The sequence below is a fragment of the Orycteropus afer genome, unplaced genomic scaffold, assembly GCF_000298275.1.
Source record: "Orycteropus afer afer isolate SDZICR_OR568_19922 unplaced genomic scaffold, OryAfe1.0 scaffold00245, whole genome shotgun sequence".
NCBI classification, from domain to species: Eukaryota; Metazoa; Chordata; class Mammalia; order Tubulidentata; family Orycteropodidae; genus Orycteropus; species Orycteropus afer.
This window is the reverse complement of record NW_006921832.1, coordinates 2,594,282-2,616,054: the sequence shown is the minus strand read 5'-3', so window position 1 is coordinate 2,616,054 and position 21,773 is coordinate 2,594,282. Positions and strand designations below refer to the sequence as shown.

Here is a 21,773-nt window from a genome sequence, read left to right as displayed (position 1 = left end):
CATCTGTGAAATGGGAATATACTGTTACTGCCTTGAAACGTTGTTGTAAATATTAAGTGAGATAACGTATAACGTATGTGCCTAGTTTAACACACATTAGTTATCGTTCCTTTTCAGGTTTTCATAACCTCTGAACTTTATAATACAGACATAATAAAATTTAGAAAGACATTTTCCTCATTAATGGCATAGAATTCTCATTAAAAACTGAGTAAGTATTTAAGTACCTTGTATAGTTGATTAAAAGTGAGTAATAATGCCTAACTTGTCCATATGTTATGCTTCTGTTAACTTTGTCCTCTGAAAACAAGCCCAACAGTCCCCTGAGCTTAGGAAATAATTGTTGCAAATGCTTATATTAAAAGCCCATGAGCTTAACTCCTTGTTAAAAGCCCAACTCAAAGCTTATTTACTCTATTTCATCTTATAAATCCATAAAGCTTAGTTTCTAATTGCTTGCATGCAATTGATTAGAAGAATTAAATTAGAAGGTGACAATAAGGGAGCCAGCTGTTTCTTCTGGAAGGCAGGAGAAAGTGATGGCTGATAATTTACGTTCTCTTTAAGTACAGCATCACTACTTGGCTTAAATGGCAAGGGAGTTAACTAAGCACTGCATTTATTCAACTGAACCAAACATACATTTGTCAGCAGGATAGGATGGTAGGTTGGGGAGGGGTCATTGGATGGGACAGGAAACTCTGGTCCCCTAAATACCCCCATCATCATACCTTCCATCTTCTCTGGCCAAGGAGTGGAGATGAGGGAAGGAAAAATCTTGGAAGGGGAAAAGAATGCAGAGTTTGAAGTAGTGTGCTAAAGGTAGATTTAGGAGAAATTGGCCTGAGCTAGGCTTCTTTCTTTCTTTCTCTCTTGCTCTATTCCAGTTTTCAACTTTCTTTGCTCTGGGTAATTTGAAGTGAAGAGGAAGGAGTGCCATCTTACTGTAATCTGAGTTAGCCCCAGGACAGCATTGTCTGTCCTGTCTTAACTCCTAACAGCTCTACCATTTTGTATCCTTCAGTGTCAGCTACCAAAGGTCCATTTCACTTACAAAATAAAGTGTCTTCACAAGGCGTTCAGAATATCTTATTACTCCACCTATTCCTTCTTTTCCTCTGGTTGGGTAGAGGCTCCTGGGAACTCAAATTGTTCAGCTCTTTTTTTCTTCCAGAGCCAGTCTTTATGTAAATATGTGATTTAAAGGAAGCATTATTGATTTTCTCCTCTCTCCTTTAATATCCCTAACCCTTAAATCTCCATTAATTATTTACACATTTGTATCAAAAATACTTAGTTTTTTCAGGTTTATTAGCAGGACAAGACATTTAACTCTTCACATCTTAATATGGATTGGTATGTCACTTTCCTTTCTTTACATTTGACTTATCACCCATAAGAATATTGAAATTAGGGAAGGTAGGTAGCAGGATACAGCTTTTGAGCAGGGACCCGTTTGTTGTATTCAGGCTTTTGAATGTGCCCTTTTAGAGCTTTGACTGAGACCACATAGAAGTCATAAGGGGGAAAAGTTGAAGATGGTAAAGGCATAGAAGAAGAGACATACAAAGTCAACAAAAAATAGACTTTCCCTACTTTATAATTTTTCTTAGAGTAGGAGTGTCCCTTTTCTATTTTTCATAAACTTGGTGAAATTACGTTTTTGGTTTGGGACCCTGTGGCGTTTTCTGTCCACCTTACTCTGCCAAGAGATAAGTTGAGGAGATGTGGTATAGGTGTGACTATTTGTCTTTAAAACATGTTTTTAACACTTATATCTTTGTTTTCAAATAAATAAATGAAGGAAAATAAGACCTAGAGTCAATCCTATTACCCACGCAATTCCTTGTTGTAACACCAACAAAAAAAATTATGATCCTGGCCCATGGTTAGAAAAAGGTATAAAATAAAAAATTGAAGGTGTTCTTCCTGTAGCTCCTTTCTTACCTCACTTCCCAAAGGCCCCTTTAAGTTTCTTTGAAGGGAAAAAAAAGTTCATTTGTAGAATAACTGTTGATCGAGCTATTTACCTTTTAAAAAATTTTAAAAGAATCTGTCTACATAGTTCTTCACTTGATTTTTTTTTCTTCTTCACTTACCATATTTTGGAGAACTTTTTGTTAGTACATGTAGAGTTACCATATTCTTTTAGTTATGACATTGTGTAGGTGAATCATAATTAATAAGTTTCCTATCAATGGACACTTTGGTGGTTTTTATTCTTTTCTTGTTAAAGTGTTGCACCAAACATCCTTGTACAGAAGTCTTTGGTGAACTTCTATGAAACTCATGGGGTTGTTACCCCATGCAACCTAGTGGTGAGGTTGCTGGATTGATGGGTTTTAATTTTGATAGATATTTCTAAGGTGCGTTTTTTTTTTTTTTTTTTTTTTGAATTGTGATTTGGGTAAAAGTTTACAGAGGAAACTTACTTTCCATACAGCAGTTCACATATACTTTGTCTCATGACATTGACTACATTTTACCATAATGCAACAGCTCCCTGACTTCCTCCCCATAGTTACCTCTTCCCTGTGTTCTTTCCTCTATGTACTTCTGCCTCCTGAGCTGTCTCCTTGTGTATACACAGCCCTTCTATTCTCCCATGACTGTTTTCTTCAAAGAGTGTATCAAGGTCTAATGTAAATGTCCAGCTCATATGCCTGCCTTTTATTTGGCTGGAAGCCACAGGAGTGGGTTCAGTTCTAGATCTGAAGGGCAGCTGGGGGCCATAGTCTCAGTGGTTCTACCAGGCTCTGTCAGACCAGCAAACCTAGTCCCTTTTTTTAAAAAATGATTTTGAGTTTCGTTCCACATTTTTCTCCCACTCTATCCAGGATCTCCTACATAGATCCTCCTCTGAGTGGTTGACATTGGTAGCTGAGCACCATCTAGTTCTTCTGGTCTCATAGTCATATACGCTGAAGATCACATGGTGTACCAGTCGCTAGGACTAATTGTTTCCATGCTATCTTGGTTTTCTTTATTCTTCTTTGCTGTGGACAAGGAGAGACCCATTGTTGCATCTAGATGACTGCTTGCAAGCTTTTAAGATCCCAGTTGCTACTCGCCAAAGTAGGATATGGAACAATGTTTTGTGTAGTATGTTATGCCAGTTGATCTTGATGTCCCCTGCAACTATGGTTTCCAGGGCATGTCTCCCCCCGCCCCTTTTTTTAAATTATGATTTGGGTGAAAGTTTACAGAGGAAATTCACTTTCCGTATAGCAGTTCACACACATGTTGTCTCATGACATTGACTTCAACTTACCCCAATGTAACAGCTCCCCTTCAGCTTCCTCTTGATAGTCACCTCTTCCCTGTGTCCATCCCTCCATGCACTCCTGCCCCCTGAACTGTCTCCCTGTGGATAAACAAACAGCCCTTCTTTCTCCCATGATTGTTCTCTCCAAGGAGTATATCTACCTCAGGTACATGTTCAACTCTTACGCCTGTCTTTTGTTTGGCTGGAAGCCACAGGTATGGGTTCAATTCCAGACCTGAAGGACAGCTAGGAACCATAGTTTCAGTGGTTCCACTTGGTTTTCTCAGACCAGCAAACCTGGTCCTCCAGGGCACTTTTTAAAATCTTTGCACAGTGTTCACTGATAATAGAGTCTGTATTGATGTGTTATAGTTTCTGGTAGTCCAAGGGAGTTGTTTCAAAAAGACAATTTTTATGCTAGCCAATTTGACTCAAAATGTATGGCTTAATTTTGGAGCTGTAGGAATAAGCAATCATGTGGGAAAAAGGAAGAAAAATTTGAGGAGAATTTTTTAAGAGGTCAGGTTTGTTTCACAGTTATGGTATTTCCACTCCCCTTTACATTTACTGCCTCTGTATGAGGTGTTACCTTCCTGCCCTGAGTCCCCCACCCTGACATTCTACCCAGGCTTGCCTTTTTTCTTCCAAATATTCTCTGTATCCAGAGTACTGTATCAGAACTTCTACTTTCTCAATACTTAAGTAGTCTCAGCTTGATATTAGGGAGGAGGGTAGTAAAAATTATGTCTTATATATGTTTTTAATATGTATAAATATATTGGCACAATAATATAAGAATGTAGTTTTAAATAATATGCCCATTTAATTGACGGGGATGCATGATCAAAAACATTGGAGACTAATGTTTAGGGAAATGTAGATCTTGGTTTAGGTCCAATTATCTTCCAGTTTGGCTTGCCTTTTTTTTTTTTTTTTCCTTTTAAACCTGAGAATCTGCTTACGTCACCTTCTCTAAGTTTGTCTTTTTTTAGTAACTTCTACATACCGCCTCGGAAACCCAAGGAGGGGTCGCTATGGGTCAGGGCCGACTCAACAGCACATAACAACAACAACATCTCCCATATTCTCTAAATGCTCCCAAGCAATAACATTTGCAGCAACAGCAAAAAATTCCAATAAGAGGGGCTTTGTGTATGTATAAGTCCCTGTTAAATTAGGGGTTTTCCAAACTCTTTAAGAATGCAGTACGTATTTTAGTAAAGGAGCAGAATTGATTTTGTAAGGATTCCCAAAGAAATGGTCAGAATAAGCAGATTTTAGCCTTAAAAAATTAAAAAAAAAAATTCATTTAGCTATAGTTTATTCTCTAAGGAATAGGATAAAGAATATTTGAAGAGAGTAGTTGTTTGATAACTTTTTAAAAATCTTTTTTCTTTAGATTTTGAGTTTGCTACCTAAAGATTTTGAAAAATTAAATCAGACTCTTGGTCCTTTGTCTTGTACGTATTCCAGGCTGATAATACCGGGTACCAGGGAGGACAAGATAAGCAAGTGTGAGCTAGTTTTTGTTTTGTTCATAAGAGTTCTGATTGGTTCGGTTAAAGTTTCTTCCTTGGTTATTGTTGTTGTTATGTGCCGTCGAGTTGGACCCGACTCATAGCGACCCCTCCTTGGGTTTCCGAGGCAGTATCATTACGGAAGTAGATTGCCCCATCTTCCTTCCGAGGAGTAGCTGGTGGGTTTGAACCACCAGCCTTCTGGTTAGCAGTCAAGTGCCTTAGCCACTATGCTACTAGAGCTCCTTGGTTATAGCTTTAGTAAATGAAAGTGTATTTAGATTCCAGCAGTGTATTTGAATTTTACTGATCATGTATGTTACCTCTGAAAGCTATACTCAAGGCCAAAACTATTGTTTATGTGGTTAATTTGGGAAAGAGGTGCCTGAACTGAAATACAGCTTATGTGTTTATTAATTATAATTCCTTCACTTTGGGTAATGTGTGAATGTTTATTTCACACAGTCTGATATAGAAATTGTTTTTAAGAAAGAAAGTTTGTTCTAGTACTTTGATCTTCTTTGAGGTGATTGATCTTTGAATTTCATGATTATTGTTATGTTAGTTTGTGTACTAACCCAGTAGAATATTAAATATGAATTTACACAGCAACCACTGTTAGGGTGGATTTAAAACATTGTCTTTTCTATAATATCAGACAAAATAAGATAATGTGTTTAATAGCTTCTAGTTCTTAATTTCTTATCATAATCTATTAAATTTATTCTTGTGTGACTGTTTAAGAATGTTAGTTATGGAAACACTAATTTTACTACTTTTAGCAAATTTTAAAACATGGCAGTAGTAGAATTTAAGAAAATTGACAAGCTGATAATTTCACTACCAGTGGTAGTGTTAGAGCTATATTACGTTTTAGATAAATTACACATACATATATACTTATTTCCCTTACTCTATTGGGATAATTTCTCACATCTTCACATCCTTTTCAAGGATATTTTTAATGACTGGACATTGTTTTTATTTCAACAGAGTGACTTTTTAGTGAACTGTAATAACTGACAGAAAAGTGCACATATCACAAATGTACATCTTGAATTTTTACAAAGTAAGCATACCTGTGCAACCAGCATTCAGCTCAAGAAAGAACATCACCAGCTTCCTGCTTCTTGTCAGCAGCTTCCTCTTCCTCCAAGCATCGGGAAATTCAGATTTTTTTTTTTTTAAAGACTTTATTGAGGCATAATTTGCATACAATAAGATGCATCCATATTAAGTGTACAATGCAATTATTTGGAGTAAATTTACTGAGCTATACAGCCATTGCTGTAGGCCAGTTTTAAAACATTTGTACGGACATATTTTAATCTCTGAATGTATAGTGTCTCTAGTTTATCATGTTTATAAACACTACTGTAATGATTTTCCATGTGTATCTTTATATACATTTTTTATTTTATCAAAGTAAGTTCCTAAAAGTAGAATCACTTGTTCAAAGGATGTGAGCATTTTTATGGCTTTTGATAAATACTACCAAATTGCTTTGGAAAAAATTAGTCATTTATTATGCTCTACCAGTAGTGGATGAATGTCCCCTTCCCCTTTTTAACCACCTCAACCTTGGATGGATTTTTCAGAAGAATCATTACCAGTTCAGTGATTGAAGTTTTTGGTACCTGTTTTTAATGTTTATTTCTTTGATTGCTACTGTAAGTGAGTGCTTTTGTATATTTAAGTAGTTCTAAGTTTGTTTTTTAAAATGATTTGCCTGATACCATCTGTTGGTTCTTTCTTTTTGAATTCATCTCTTTTTATTTTTGCTTTTAAGACATACTGATTAAAAGAATGGACTGTTTGTTTCATGTTACCAGTACTTTTCCCTAATTTGCTTTGTGTCAGGCTCATATTTTCATGAATGAAATAGATTAGGATTTAATCTATCAGTCTTAATTAATTAGCTTAATCTTAATATAAAAAATGGAACTTTGTGGTTTACTAGCCTTTGGAAATTATCTTGATAATTTTAAAATTGGAGGCAATTCTGAATTATGTAAATAAACATTTTCTATTTAAATGTGTACCTTTCATAATTGAGTTTAAAAAAGTGAAGTAGACATAAAACTAATTTATTATGCTTTGTTGCCAAACTTGGTCTTTCTAGGCAGTTATACTTAAGCATGAACATTGACGACAAACTGGAAGGATTGTTTCTTAAATGTGGCGGCATAGACGAAATGCAGTCTTCCAGGGCAATGGTTGTAATGGGTGGAGTGTCTGGCCAATCTGCCGTGTCTGGGGAACTGCAGGAGTCAGTGCTTCAAGATCGGAGTATACCTCACCAGGAGATCCTTGCTGCAGATGAAGTGTTACAAGAAAGTGAAATGAGACAACAGGATATGATATCACACGATGAACTCATGGTCCATGAGGAGACAGTGAAAAATGATGAAGAGCAGATGGAGACACATGAAAGACTTCCTCAAGGACTACAGTATGCACTTAATGTCCCTGTAAGTAATTCCTTTATAAGATTTTAGATCTCTAGTTAGAAACATAATTAATTTTGTATTAAGCAATCCTGCAAGTCATTGAAGAAATTTCATGAAATATTTAAAGACTAAATAGCTCAAATGAATGTTCTTGAGTAAATATACCAAAATATTGACAGAAATCATATTTGAAAGGCAAAAATTAATTAAGTGAAGTTTTTGTATTACATGTATTTTTAAAAATTATCTTTTCCAGGAACACATTGATCTCTTAATCAGGATCGTTAGTGTATTGAATTATAAATACATAATTTTTAAGGATTTTTTTAAACATCTGTCTCTTCCTTAAGGAGTCGAAACTTTGTCTTTATTGTAGCTTGAAAAACATCACACACTTAAGGGTTTTTCCTTCAAAATCTGTAACTTCCTACAATTCCTACTTTTTTTATTTTCCCCTGGTATATCCCAACTCTGTGATCTCTTTGTATTCTCAACTTGCTTGATTTCTTTGTCTTTTTAAAATATGGCAATCCTTTCCTCTTTCCTGTTTACCCCAGACATCATGGTTCATCACCTCAGCTATTCTTTTGAAAGCACCCATAACCGTCTTGCCTTCTTGTGCCTTTGTTTTCCTCTACTGACCACCTGAACCACAACCATAATGTAATTCTCATCTCTGTCTTCTGTAATATTAAACCAGGGTTTCTTTCACTTCATCTCATGTACTATATATTTAAAAAAAAAAAAAAATTGCTTCAGGACCTTTCTATATCCTGCTCAGAATACTCCTCTCAACCACACTCAGTTTTTTAACCTAGACAGTGCTTCATCCTCATCAGCCCTAAGTTGAATTTCTGCAGTGGGCACTTTTGATTACTTTTTCAATGTCTGTCTTCTTTGATAGATTGTAGGCTCTGTAAGGGCAGAACTTTTGTCTTATTTTCTCCTATATCCCTGGTGTTGGGACATAATATGAATGAACAGATAACCATTATGATTTGTTATAATATAGCTACCTCACAGACTTCTACCTAGCCCATTGCAGTAGTCTTCTAGAGGTCTGACTCAACCCTCAGCTCTCTTCAGTCTATCTTTCAGATGCATTTTCTATAGTGACCTTTCCAAAATGAGATTTATGTTTCCTATTCCCCTACTTAAAACTTCCTCAGTTGGTTCCTCATTGCCAGCCAGCAAAAGGTATGCTTTTGCGTTGGCTAAAAGAGCCTTCATAATCAGATCTCTTGTCTTATCCAAGGGAGCTCTGGTGGTACAGTGGTGAAAGCATTTGGCTGCTAACCAAAATGTTAGCAGTTTGAGTCCACCAGCTGCTCTGCAGGAGAAAGATCAAGCAGTCTGCTTTCATAAAGACTTACAGCCTTGGAAACCCTATGGGGCAGTTCTGCTCTGTGCTATAAGGTCACTATGAGTCAGAATCGACTTGATGGTAGTGAGTTTGGTTTTGGTATCTTATCCAGCTTTTTCTCCAGTAGTTCCCCATCCTCCCCCTCATATTTTAAGTGTACCAAATTACTAGATGTACTGTGGTTTTTCTTATTACTTTAATTTTGTATATGTTGTGTATGCCTGTAATATTCTTTGAGTGGCAATCTACTGTTCTCCACTTCTTGGTTCAAAAGCTTTGTCTTCTGTGTGATTTTCATTATGGTAACTAACATTATTTTGCATTTCTTTGCTTGCAAGTGTGTGTTGTTATATACTGTAACATCTGTTTTCTGGATCCTGCCTTTACTAATACCCTCAGTAGTAGGCAATCAAGTATTTGTTCATATATGTACAAACTATAATAGGCTATAGTAGACCAACAAATATTTGTTGAGTGAAAGACTACTTCAGAAAAATACTTACTTTTTTTTGAATTGAGGAAATGTTTAAAGTGAAATGCTTAGATGTTAAGTGTGTGGTTTTAGAGTTTTGACAGCCATATAAATGTGTAACACACACCCCATCAGGATACAGAATATTTTCATCACCCAAGAAAGTTTATGTTTCTGTTCATAATCCCTAAAACCATTGTTCTGATTTTTTTTTTCCCAATATAGATTAGTGTTATCCCTTGAGAACTTCATATAAATGGAATCGTACAGTAGGTAAATCTTTTGTGTCTGGCTTCTTTTACTTAGCATAATGTTTTTGCAGTTCATCCATGTTTGTTGAATGTATCAGTAATTCATTGTTGAATAATGATCTGTTGTTTTAATATACTGATTTTGTTTATCCATTTTCCTTTTTATGGTCATTAGTGTAATCTCTGGTTTTTGACCATTATGATTAAAGCTGCTATGAACATTGCTGTTACAAGGGTCCTCCCCCCCCCCCCCCGTTTTATTTCTCTTGGGTATATTTTTGTACAAGTCTTATTTTTCTCCAGTACAAGTAGAGGATTTCTGTATTAAGCAAAAAAGTAGGTGTGTGTTTAATTTAATGAGAATGCTGGATTGAATTACCAAATTGGTTATGTTATTTTACACTCCTACCAACAATATATTAGAGTTTCAGTTGCCATTCTTTGCCTTTTAAATTTTAGCCATTTTGTTGTGGTTTTAATCTTTATGTCCCTGAAGTCTAGCGATACTGAGTACTTTTTGGTGTGCTTGTTGGCTATTTGTGTATCTTCATTTCTGAAGTGCTTCTCAGACCTTTTATCTATAAAAAATAACTTTATTATGGATTTGAAGGAATTCTTTATATAGTTTGGGTGCAAGTCTTTTGTTAGATTGTTTGAAAATATTTTCTTCTAATTTGTAGCTTGTCTATTGTCTTAATTGCCCTTTTTTTAAAATTTTTATTGTGATTTGGGTGAAAGTTTATCTGCAGAATCAAATTCATTTTCCATGCACATCTCACATACACTTTGTTTCATGACATTGACTGCAGTTTCCCACAATGCAACAGCTTGTCTTAACTGCCTTTTAATTAACAAAATATTTTAATTTTGTGAAGTCTTATTTGTTAAAAAAAGTCTGTTGTTTTTTTTTAAATGTTTAGTTAGTACTTTCTAGGCTGTCTGAGAAATCTTTGGCTATACTCATGTTGTTAAGATATTCTCCTATTTTTTGTTTTGAATAGTTGAGAGTTTTTAGTTTTTGTTTATAACTATTTATACTTTATAGCTTAGTTTGTTTTATATTTTTATAGTATTGATTTCATGTTTAGTTTTTATGTTTTAACTCTGTGATCCATCTTGAATTTTTATTCCCTTGTATAGAGTGGGAAAGCATTGAAGTTCATTTTTTCCTTTTATAAATATTCAGTTGTTTCAGTTGAAATATTCCATTTGTTAAAAGACTTTTTCCTTTTCTCATTGAATTGCTTTGGCTCCTTTGTTGAAAATCAATTGTGTATTATGTTAAATATATTTTGCTAAACTTATCCCTAAGTATTTTATGTTTTGGGGTGCTGTTGTAAATAGTATTTAAAAAAATCTTGAATTTCTGTTTGTGGCTGAAAATTGAAATTCAGTTGATTTAAAAAAAAATACTGAATTTTATTCTATGATTATAACTAAATTTACTTTTTAGTTTTAGTAGTTAGTTGGCAGAGTCCTTAGGTTTCTTTACAATCATGGTGTCCATAAGTAAAGATGGCTTTACTTCTTCTTTTCCAGTCACTGTGTCTTTTGTTTCTTTTTCTTTCCTTATGGCACTACCTAGCACTTCCAGTAGTGAAGAGGGATTAGTGAATAGTGGTAGCAGTGGACTTCTTTGCCTTGCTTTTGCTCTTTAGGTGAATTTAATCAGCCTTTGCTACCTTTAAGGATGATGTTAGCTGTAGGTTTTTCAGAGATACCCTTTTTTTGGTTAAAAAAATTTTCTTTTCTTCCTAATTTGCAGAAAGGTTTTTTTTTTTTAAAAAAAAAAAAAATCATTGTTAGGTATTTAATGTGTCAAATGCTTTATCTGTCTCTTTTAAGATGATTGCATAATTTTTCCTTTTTATTCTTTTAAAATGATGAGTTAATAGTGGTTTTTCAAATGTCCAACCAACCTTATATTCTTGTGATAAACTTGGTCATGATGTCATTCTTTCAAATATGTTGTTGGATTTAATTTGCTGATTTTTAAAAAGAATTTTTATGTCCCTATTCATGAGGCATATTGATCTGTAATTTTATTTTCTTGCGTTATCTCTGTCTACTTTTGGTATACTGGCCTCATTGAAAGGAGCTCTGGTGGCGTAGTGCGTAAGGCATTTGACTGCTAACCAGAATGCTGGCAGTTCAAACCCACCAGCCACTCCTGGGAAGGAAGACTGGGCAATCTACTTCCATAGAGATACCACCTCAGAAACCCAAGGAGGGGTTGAGTTGAAATTGACTTGACGACAGTGAGAGTTTGAGTGACCTCATTAAATGGGCTATGGTGTATTATTCCCTCCTTTCTTTACTGAAAAATTTTGTATAAGATTGGTATTATTTCTACATTACATATTTCAGAGCCTTTACCAGTAAAGCCATCTGGGGCTGATTTTTCTCTGTAGGAGGTTTTTAATTCCAAATTTAATTTCTACAGCATATATCAGCTTAATAATTCAGGTTTATTTCCTGTTGACTCAGTTTTGGTAATTCGTGTTTTTCAAGATACTTTTCATTTTTTAAAAGTTACTTAATTGACAAAATTCTTAATAATATTTTCTTAATCTGTTATTATCTAAAGGATCTCTAGTGATTTTTTTTCTCTTCAATTCCTGATATTGGTAATTTGTCTTTGTTTCATTAGTCTGAATAAAGACTTAACAATTTTATTGATTTTTTTCAAATAATTAAGTTTTGGTTTTATTAATTTTCACTATTGTTCAACTGGAGGGTAATTTGTTTCTGTTCAAAGTGAACTTTATAATTTATGTACTGTATATATTATCCATTTAAAGTTTATAATTGGATGAGTTTTGACAAATACATATATATATACCCACAGAATTACCACCACACAAATCAAGATACAGAACATTTCTATGAAGCTCAAAAGTATCCCTCTGTTGTCTCTTTTTCCATCTGCCCTTGCTTCCAGGTGATCAGTAATTTCTGTTTTGTTCCCATTTGTTCCAAAATGAGTTTGCATATTCTGGTATTTTAGAATCTTAAAGTATGTCTTTTTTTGTGATAACATATTTATTCATGTTGTTACATATGTCAATTCATAAAAAAGTTCCAGTTCAGAATTACATGGTACATTTAATTGTATCTCTTTAGTTTATGTCAGTTCCTCAGTTTTTGTGTTTTATGACTATAATACTTGAAGACTACAGACAATTTGTTTTATAGAATGTCCCTTAATTTTATCTACCTGATTTTTCCTCTATGTGAGATTTGAGTTAAGCATCTTTGGTAGAGATATCACAGAAGCGATGCTGTGTTCTCCCTTTTTGCATTCTTATAGGTAGCACACAATTTTTATTTGCCTTGTTCTGTTGCTGGTTCACTTTGATCAGTGGGTTAATGTGGTACTTGCTAGGCTTTGCCACTATGAAGTTAATCTTGTTCTTCATTAAATTTTCTAATTTATTTATTTATATCATTATGGGTTTAAGGTTTTTATTTTATTCACTGTGTTAAAATCTATCACTGTGTTATTTATTTTGGTGCTTGCTTTAAGATTTGTCTGGTTGGAGCCTCTTCAAGCTGGTTTCTATATGTTCTTTTGACATGTCTCATCAATATTTGAGCACTTTCTTGCTTTCTGGTACTTTTACTGGCTTGGCCCTGGAACCAGCCATTTCTCCAAGAAGCCCTAGTTTGTTTTAGTGGAGAACGATATTGATGATATTGAGAAGCTAAGATCTGGGTGCTAAATGTGTCACTACTCATTGCTGTTAGAGTATAGGTCTTCGCAGATCTTTTAGTGGACAGAACTAGAGTGTATATGTGTGTGTGTGTGTATATATGTGTGTGTGTGTGTATATATATATATATATTTATATATATATAATATATATATATATTTTATATATATATATATATATAATATATATATATGAGCTCTGGTAGCATAGTGCCTAAGGCACTTGACTGCTCACCAGAAGGCTGATGGTTCAAACCCACCAGCCACTCCTCGGAAGGAAGGTTGGGCAATCCTACTTCCGTAGTGATACTGCCTCGGAAACCCAAGGAGGGGTCGCTATGAGTCGGGGCCGACTCGACGGCAAACAACAACAACATATATATATATATATATGTATAGAATTGTGTTTATATGTATATGTGTACATGCATTTACAGATACAACTATTTCCAGATGTATTAATATTGAAAAACATACTACCTCCCTAGTTACAGTCTAACATTACGGGGTACATTTTCATTTTCTCCTGTTCCTATTTTATAACTCCTTTGTAGTGAAGCTCTGGTAGCACAGCGACTAAGGCATCTGACTGCTAACCAGAAGGTTGGTAGTTCAAACCCATCAGCCACTCCGCAGAAGCAAGACTGGGCAGTCTACTTTCGTAAAGATTTACCACCTCAGAAACCCAGTGGGGGTCACTGTGAGTCAGAATTGATTAGATGGCAATGGGTTTGAGTTTTTTTGTTTTTTGTTTTGTAGCTAGTGAGAAACCTGGCTTCTGGTTATCCTTAGTAATATATTTATTTACTTAATCAGACTACCCCCTGCCCCATTCTGTGTAACCATTTTCTTTTCAGTGTTCCTTCTTCCCCTGCACATGCCCTTCTCAGTTCACCTAGGCTCCTATACCCTATACCATCCACTTCCCTGCCCAGATGCCCTCCACCCTCTTGCATGTGTTTGACAACTCTTACTGGATCATATGCATTGTAATATAGACTCTGTCTTTACAATACTCATGCTGTGATCAATTGTGGTGGTCCTTGCCTACTTGTGGACATCCTCCTCCCTGTATTTAGCCTCCAACACCTTGCTCCCCTTTTCCCACAATGTAGATCCTTCCTTTTACTGCTTTGACTCGCTAACAGGAAGGTCAGTGGTTCAAACCCACCAGCCACTCCACAGGAAAGAGAAGAGGCTACTTCTGTAAAGATTTATAGCCATAGAAACCCTTTGGGACAGTTCTGCTCTGTCCTATAGGGTCGCTATGACTCAGAGTCGACTTGATGACAGTAGGTTTGGTTTTTTTGGTTTTAACATTTCTCTATATATGCTTCTGTTTTTATTTTTCTTTAATGCACATACCATGCATACAGTCATGTTGCTTTCCACGTAACAGCGTATTTTGAACTTTTTTCAAGTCCTTAATCTTCTGAAACTTATTAAAAGTTAGCTTAGTATTCCATATTTATGTATATTACATAATCAAGTGCTGTTAATCCTAGTAGATAATTATGAATTTGAGTCCATTTTGTGAATGAATCAAGGAAAAGTTATATTGTATATACCAAATGGGCAGAATTAGAGTTTGTATAATGTTATATTATGATAGAGCATAACAGACATGAGAAATTATATTCCTTATTTCTTATGTGTTCTTGCTGATAAGGCAAAGGGGTAAAGGTTAGCCTATTGGGATCATGAATATACATTTTTGAATTAAGAGAGAAGACACAGACCTAGAACAATATAACCTAGGTCCCTATAAGTATGAAAATTTAAGCTAACAATTCTTACATCCTATCTAGATTGTATTAAAGCCTTTTCAAAATTGATGCTGAACATGTTAATAGCTTTCTTCTTTCATTTGCTCATTTCACTTGGAATCACAAAGGCCCTTTGATTTATTTCATATTAACTTATTTTTTCAAAACAGGTAAGTTGAGTTTTCTGATATCGTTAATAACAATTTTAGCTTTTGTAAAAGCTCTCCCTAGTGTTTAGTGGCAGTTGAAGTAGAAGTTCTTCATTTGTAATAACTGCTGGTTTTCAGGGTTTATCTTTTTTTTTTTTTTTAAGAGATTTATTTTTCTTTGAAATACAAGAGCCTAGATGTAGGCAGTTCAAGGCTGATACAGTTATGCACAGTGTCAGAAACCCAGACTTTGAACCTGCTACTCAGCTGTTCTCTGCATGTGGCTTCTACCTCATACTCTAAAGTGACTGCTCAATCTCCAGCCATCACATTCACATTCTTCTAACCAACCAAAAGAAAAAGGGATAGGGAAGGAACAAGGGGGCAAAGGATGACTGACATCTCTTATAAAGAAATTTGTTGCAAGCTGCCACACATTACTTCTACTTATAGCACATTGACCAGGACTTAGTAGAAGCTGGGAAATGTTGTCATCATTTCAGTTGGCAAGGTAAGAATAGATAAACAAAAACTCACTACTGTCAAGTAGATTGTGACACATAGCAACCCCTCCTTGGGTTTCCGAGGCAGTATCTCTACGGAAGTAGATTGCCCAGTCTTCCTTCTGAGGAGGGGCTGGTGGGTTAGCAGTCACATGCCTTAGGCACTATGCCACCAGAGTTCCCAAGAATAGGTAGATACTGCAAAACCAGAAATCCAAACCCATTGCTATCAAGTTGATTCTAACTCATAGTAACCCTATAGGCAGTTAGCATCTTCTGCCACAAATCCCATAAGCAAGAGCCAAGCAGTATACCTATGATTCAGAGAGTTCACAGCAAAGTAGCCTGTGCCTCTGAGATTCACATAACAGTAGTAGGAACCTCTCCGAAGAATCATGAACCTCTGTGAATCACAAATTTGTATGATCTGATTCTCATTGCTGTTTTTGTGGTTAGTTGCTGCCACCAAGTCGGGTTTGACTCAGGGCAACTCTGTGTCCAACAGAACAAAACATTGCCCAGTCCTGCACAGTCTTCATAATTGTTGACATACTCAAGTCCACTGTTAGGGCCACTCTGTATTTTGAATTGGCTTCCAACCTAGGGGGTTCATCTTCCAGCTCTTTATTGGGCAATATCCAGCTGTGATCCATAGAGTTTTCATTGGCTTATTTTCAGAGGTAGATCACCAGGTCTTTCTTTTCTTAGCCTGGAAGCTCTGCTGTCTAACGTGGGTGAGCCTGCTGGTATTTGAATTACTGGTGGCATAGGTTCATATGCATCATAACAACATGCAGATCACTACAGTACAGTAAACTGACAGAGAAGTGGTAGGATTATCATTAACTAACTAACTAACTCACTGCCATTGAGTCAGATCTGACTCATAGCGACCCCCCCCTTGGGTTTCTGAGGTGGTATCACTATGGAAGTTGATTGCCCAGTCTTCCTTCTGAGGAGTGGCTGGTGGGTTTGAACTGCCAGCCTTCTGGTTAGCAATCAAATGCTGTAGGCACTCATTGGTTCTATTTTTTAAAAAATTGTGATTTGGATAAAAGTTTACAGAAAAATTAATTTTCCATACAGCAGTTTATACATGTTTTGTTTCATGACATTGACTGCAATCCCCCTCATGTAACAGCTCTCTTCCCACTTCCTTTTCAGGGTTTATTTTGACCTTACTTTTCTAAAGGAGTCACTGAAATTTAATTCAGTGGCTTTACATTATCATTAGCAAAGTACAGGCGAACTTTTGAATGTATGTATAGTTTGTTCATTGCAACTTTGCTTTCTAATATGTTAACTATTTAAATTAAAAATGTAATAAAATTAATAATTCAGCTACTTTATCTTACTGGCCACATTCATGTGCTCAGTAGCCACATGAGCCTAGTGGCTTTTGTAATGAGCTGCATAGATAAAAAACATTTCCATCAGTGTAGAATGTTTTATTGGATAGTGCTGCTTTAGAAAACAACCCCAAAGCTCAACCCCAAAGCAAGATTTATTTCAGAAATTTTAATAAGGATTTAATTTATACTTTTTATTATTATCAGGTCCAATCAGTAGGAATTGAGAAATCATAAATTTTTATGGCTTTCATTTTTCCAGTTTGATGACAAACATGTTAAAGAGGAATGTCATTTATTTAAAAAATGGAGCAAACTAACTCAAAATGACATGGCCACATTCATCTTCTAAAATACTACTAGATGGTATCGCTTCAGCAAAAGGATTTTACAAATTAGGATCTATCTAAAAACATGTTCCAGTCATTTAATAATGTAATAAAATATAAAATATTTCAGGTATTCATAACTCCTGACAAAATGTACTTCAGCATTCATGTAGTGTTTTATTTTAGTCATGAATTTCTGTGCTATAAAGCAGCATGAGTAAAATTACAGACATACTTTTTTTTTTTTTTTTAAATTGTGATTTGGATGAAAATTTACAGAGCAAATTCACTTTCTATACAGCAGTTCATATACACTTTTGCAGACATACTTTTATACATTTGGTATTTATGCTTAATTTGGTTAATGGCCTAGGAAACTCAGAATGTTTTTTGGCCATTGGTATAAGACCTCTGTTTTAATATTTTGTTTTTTAAATTTAGATATCATTAACCTTTCTTCAAATCCTGTCATTAGTTTAAGGTGATATTCTCCCAAATATCTCAAGCTTCAGTCAATAAAATCCTAAAATACTGATGGGTAGGGATTTGGATATGTATCGTATAATGGGTAGCTTCTTTCCTCCTATCTATCTATCTATCTATCTATTTTTTTTTTTTTAAGACAAATTGTTTCACCCATTTAAATGGTTTTAAGGTATCACCATGAGTCTGAATTGACTTGAGTCAGTGACAACAAACAACAAGGCATTTACTATTTTTGCCATGTTTTTTGTACCCTGGTTTAATTGTAGAATTGGATTGCAGTTATTGGTGACAAATGATCTTTTAGAATCATCTTGGAAGATGACAGATCTCTTTGTCTTTACATTTCTGTTTGTTTAACTAGCCATTGTAGAATATATTTATTCCTCTCTTTTGTTAAACTCCCAATTTATTATCTATGACATGGCATACTTACCAACAAAGTCATTTATAACTTGTTGCCACTTCTTATTACTGTTGTGTTTCTTTTAAACTTCCCTTGAGAGGTTCAGAAGTAGTTTTGTTATGTTCATTGCATGTTGGCTTTTACTGGGGCTACATGTTTTAAGTTTTTTTTTTTTTAACTTTCAGGTTATTTTTGCTTTGCCTTAGAATCAACTTGATGGCATTGTTTTTTTTTAGTACTCTTTGAATATCATTTTCAGAAACAGATTTATTAATTGAGTACTTTTTAAGGAGAATAGATGATAATTTATATCAGTTGTCTAGTTTTTTCCATAAAATTTCACTCATATACCACATAAGTATTAGAAAGTATCCTATCTGATGTGAATAAATATTTGAGACAAAAACATGGAATGTGAGTACTCTTCCTTAAAAGATTTTCCTAGTGAGGGTTGTGGTAGTACTTGTTATTATTGATTTTAATCTACCTGGTAAATAGACAAAGCATCTCTTCTAGTAGGTTATTTTACGGAGCTAGTGGAGCATGGTCTGTTTTCACTATCCTCTCATGCTTTTAATGTTGTTTTACCCGATTTATTTATTTTGTTTTCCTTAAAAAAAATCCACCAAACTCACTGGCCATTGAGTCGATTTGACTCATAGTGACCCCTCGTTGGGTTTCCAAGGCGGTGGTATCACTACAGAAGTAGATTGCCCAACTTTCCTTTGGAGGAGTGACAGGGGCGGGGGGTTTGAACGGCTCGCCTTCTGGTTAGCAGTCATATGCTTTAGGCACTAGGCCACCAGAGCTCCCTGTTGTTTGTTGTTGTAAGGTGCCGTCAAGTCGTCTCCAACTCATGGCGACCCTAGCACAGCAGAATGAATCACTGCCTGGTCTTATGCCAGCCTCATGATCCCTAGGTGGACATAAATTGTTAATAAAATACTTCTTTCTAGACGACTTAAATAATGTAGTCAGTTATTTAGCACTCATAATAGAGTTCTGTCTGATTTTTTGGTGTTTGATTGATCTGTAATTTTGAGACAGTAGTATTAAGTAAGAGTTATGCTCTTTTAGGTCCGTAGTCTACACATTGGAAATCATTAGGGACAAGGCTATAATAGGGTCAGCCAGCTAGATCAATTTCAAAGATGGCTGTTTTGTTTTATTCATAATTGTATGATGCAGTTTCTTATAAAAGGGCTACTTGGTAATTGTAAAAATTAGAATAATATAGAGAGAAATAAAGTAAAAAGGAAAAATTCCCTGTTTCCAACCTCAGCTCATTCTCTTTCCAAAGACATAATTACTAATCTTGATATCCTTCTGTAAAATGTTAATTTATAAACATTGTATGTATATGTCTATATGTTTTGTATATAATTTTTATATAAATAAACATTTTGTTTTATATAAATTGGATAATACTGTTTATATGCTTTGAAATATAAATGGTTCGTTTAATAACATCTTGGAGAGATTTAAGTTTTATTGCATATAAATCTGCCTCGTTTCATTTAGTGGCTGATTAAATGATCTGCCATAATTTATTTAACCAGTCCCCTATTGATGGATTTATGTTACGTCCAGCGTGTTTTGAATGAAACAATGGTGAAAGGAGCAAGCTTGTATATATTTGTAACATTTTTTCTCTAGTGTGTGTCATACAGAAAAGTATATTAATTGTAAATGTACATCTCTGATTTTCCTTAAAAGTGAACATAACTTGTGTAACCACTACCCAGATCAAGGTGTGGTACATTATCAGCATCCCAGAGGCCCCCTCTTCTGTCCCACTTAGTCACAACTCCCCTCTTATCCCTAGAATTAACCACTGCCCTGACATTTTACTAGTTTTACCTGATTTTGAACATGATACAAATGGAATCATACACTATGTCCTCTGGTGTCTGGTTTGTTTCTTTTACATTGCTTATAGAGTATATCTATGTCATTATATGTAGCAGTAGTTTATTCTCGTTTCTGTGCAATAGTCAATTGTGTGTACCAAAATTTATTCATTCTAATATACATTTATATTTTTGCTAGATTTTGGCTATTAAAGAAGAGTGCTGCTCTTAATATTCTTGGATAACTAAGAATATTGTCTTTTGGTGCATATATGTTTTCTCTTATGTACTTAGGATTGAATTTCCTGGGTATTCATGTGCTCCATTTTAGTAGACACGGCCAGAAGTTTTCTAAGTGGTTTGCCAGTTTATATTAATTGCTCCATATCCTTGCCATTTGGGACTGTCAAAGTCTTTTTAATTTTAGCCATTCTGGTGATCGTGTAGTGTTGTTGCAATGTGACTTGAGTTTGCATTTCCCTGGTGATTAATGAAATTGAGCACTTTTTATATTTATTGGTAATTTAGATACTAATTATTTGTAAGGCTTATGTTCATCTTTTGCCCATTTTTGTCTTGGATTATTTCTTTATCTTAAAGATTTGTGCCTTTTCTGTTTGTTGGCATATGTGTTGCAGTTCTGTTTTCCCACTCTTTGGCTTACCTTTTTACTTTTCCTTCATTAATTTCTAGAAGCTTCATGGTTTTCCATTGACATACACAGTAAACATTTGTAGTTGATTTTTCTTAGTGGCATGATGTGTGAGGGATTAACATTTCTTTGATGGCTTGGGGAAAAAAAAGAAAAAAACTCACCCATAGAGAGTTTATTTATTTATTTTTTTCATTGTCACTTTGCTGGCTTCATGTTTTATCCTTTAGAACAACTTAAGGTATTAAGATAGTAACCTATATAGGTTGTTCTTTGACTAATAGGGATTTAATTGGATGTAATATCTTTTTAAGGTTATAAAGTAATATATATTTCTTGAGAAAATATAAAATTTTTAAAACTGCAAAGAAGACAATAAAAATTACTATAATTTCACTATTGTAAGATTGCTACTATTTAATTGTTGGCATTTTAGTTGCTTTTTTGTTTTCCTGTAAATGTATTTGTGTATTCGTATAAAATATGCTGTGTATATATTTTTGTGTTTGTATAAAGTTGGGAAAATGCATTTATTTATGTATTTATCACTTAGTCTTAAATTATGAATGTTTTCCCCATACTAATAAAAAATCAGATTTCTAATATCTCTATGTCATATAGCTGTGTTATAATTTATCTGACAATTCTTCTATTATTGGCACTTTTTTACTATCTTAAACAATATTGTGATACTATATATGAATAATGTCACATGGATGGGTTCCTTATGGCTCTTGATATATAATGGCCACATTATATTCTACAAAGTTGATCAACGTAGTCTCCCTCTAGTAGTATATGAGATTCCTAAGATAATACTTTTGTAAAGGATGTAGAATAGGAAATATGAAATAAAATACCTAGATCCTTTTGATACTGAGAAAAAAAATAACTGGACTTGGTCTTGGGGGGTGGGTAGAGGAAAAAATGAAAAGGTATCCTAAGCCTTCATGCTGGGGAGAATACATAATATAGCATATTGAAAGGCAGGGAATTTGCAAAGGATTTGTTGTAAAAGGAGAGATTTACTTATTATTAGGCATATTGAGTTACTGATGTCAGGATATGTAAGTGGAGATGTTCTGTAGGAATTGATAATCGATAACACTGTGTATCCAGGCAATTACGCATCTGCAATTGTATGATAATAACCATATATATATATATATATATATATATATACACACATATATATACACACACATGGGAGCTCTGGTAGCATAGTGGCTAAGGCACTTGACTGCTAACCAGAAGGC

At 34.6% G+C, this 21,773-nt stretch overlaps 1 protein-coding gene across 1 annotated transcript in view; it reads left to right on the top strand.

Annotated features, from left to right (window-relative positions):
• Window positions 1-6,920: 6,920 nt before the first annotated feature.
• ZNF148 (zinc finger protein 148) overlaps window positions 6,921-21,773 on the top strand; it is a 110,508-nt gene continuing 95,655 nt past the window's right edge. Inside the window, exon 1 of the mRNA XM_007949386.2 lies at window positions 6,921-7,253. Coding sequence (XP_007947577.1) covers window positions 6,921-7,253 — 333 coding nt within the window. The remainder of the gene's footprint in view (window positions 7,254-21,773) is intronic.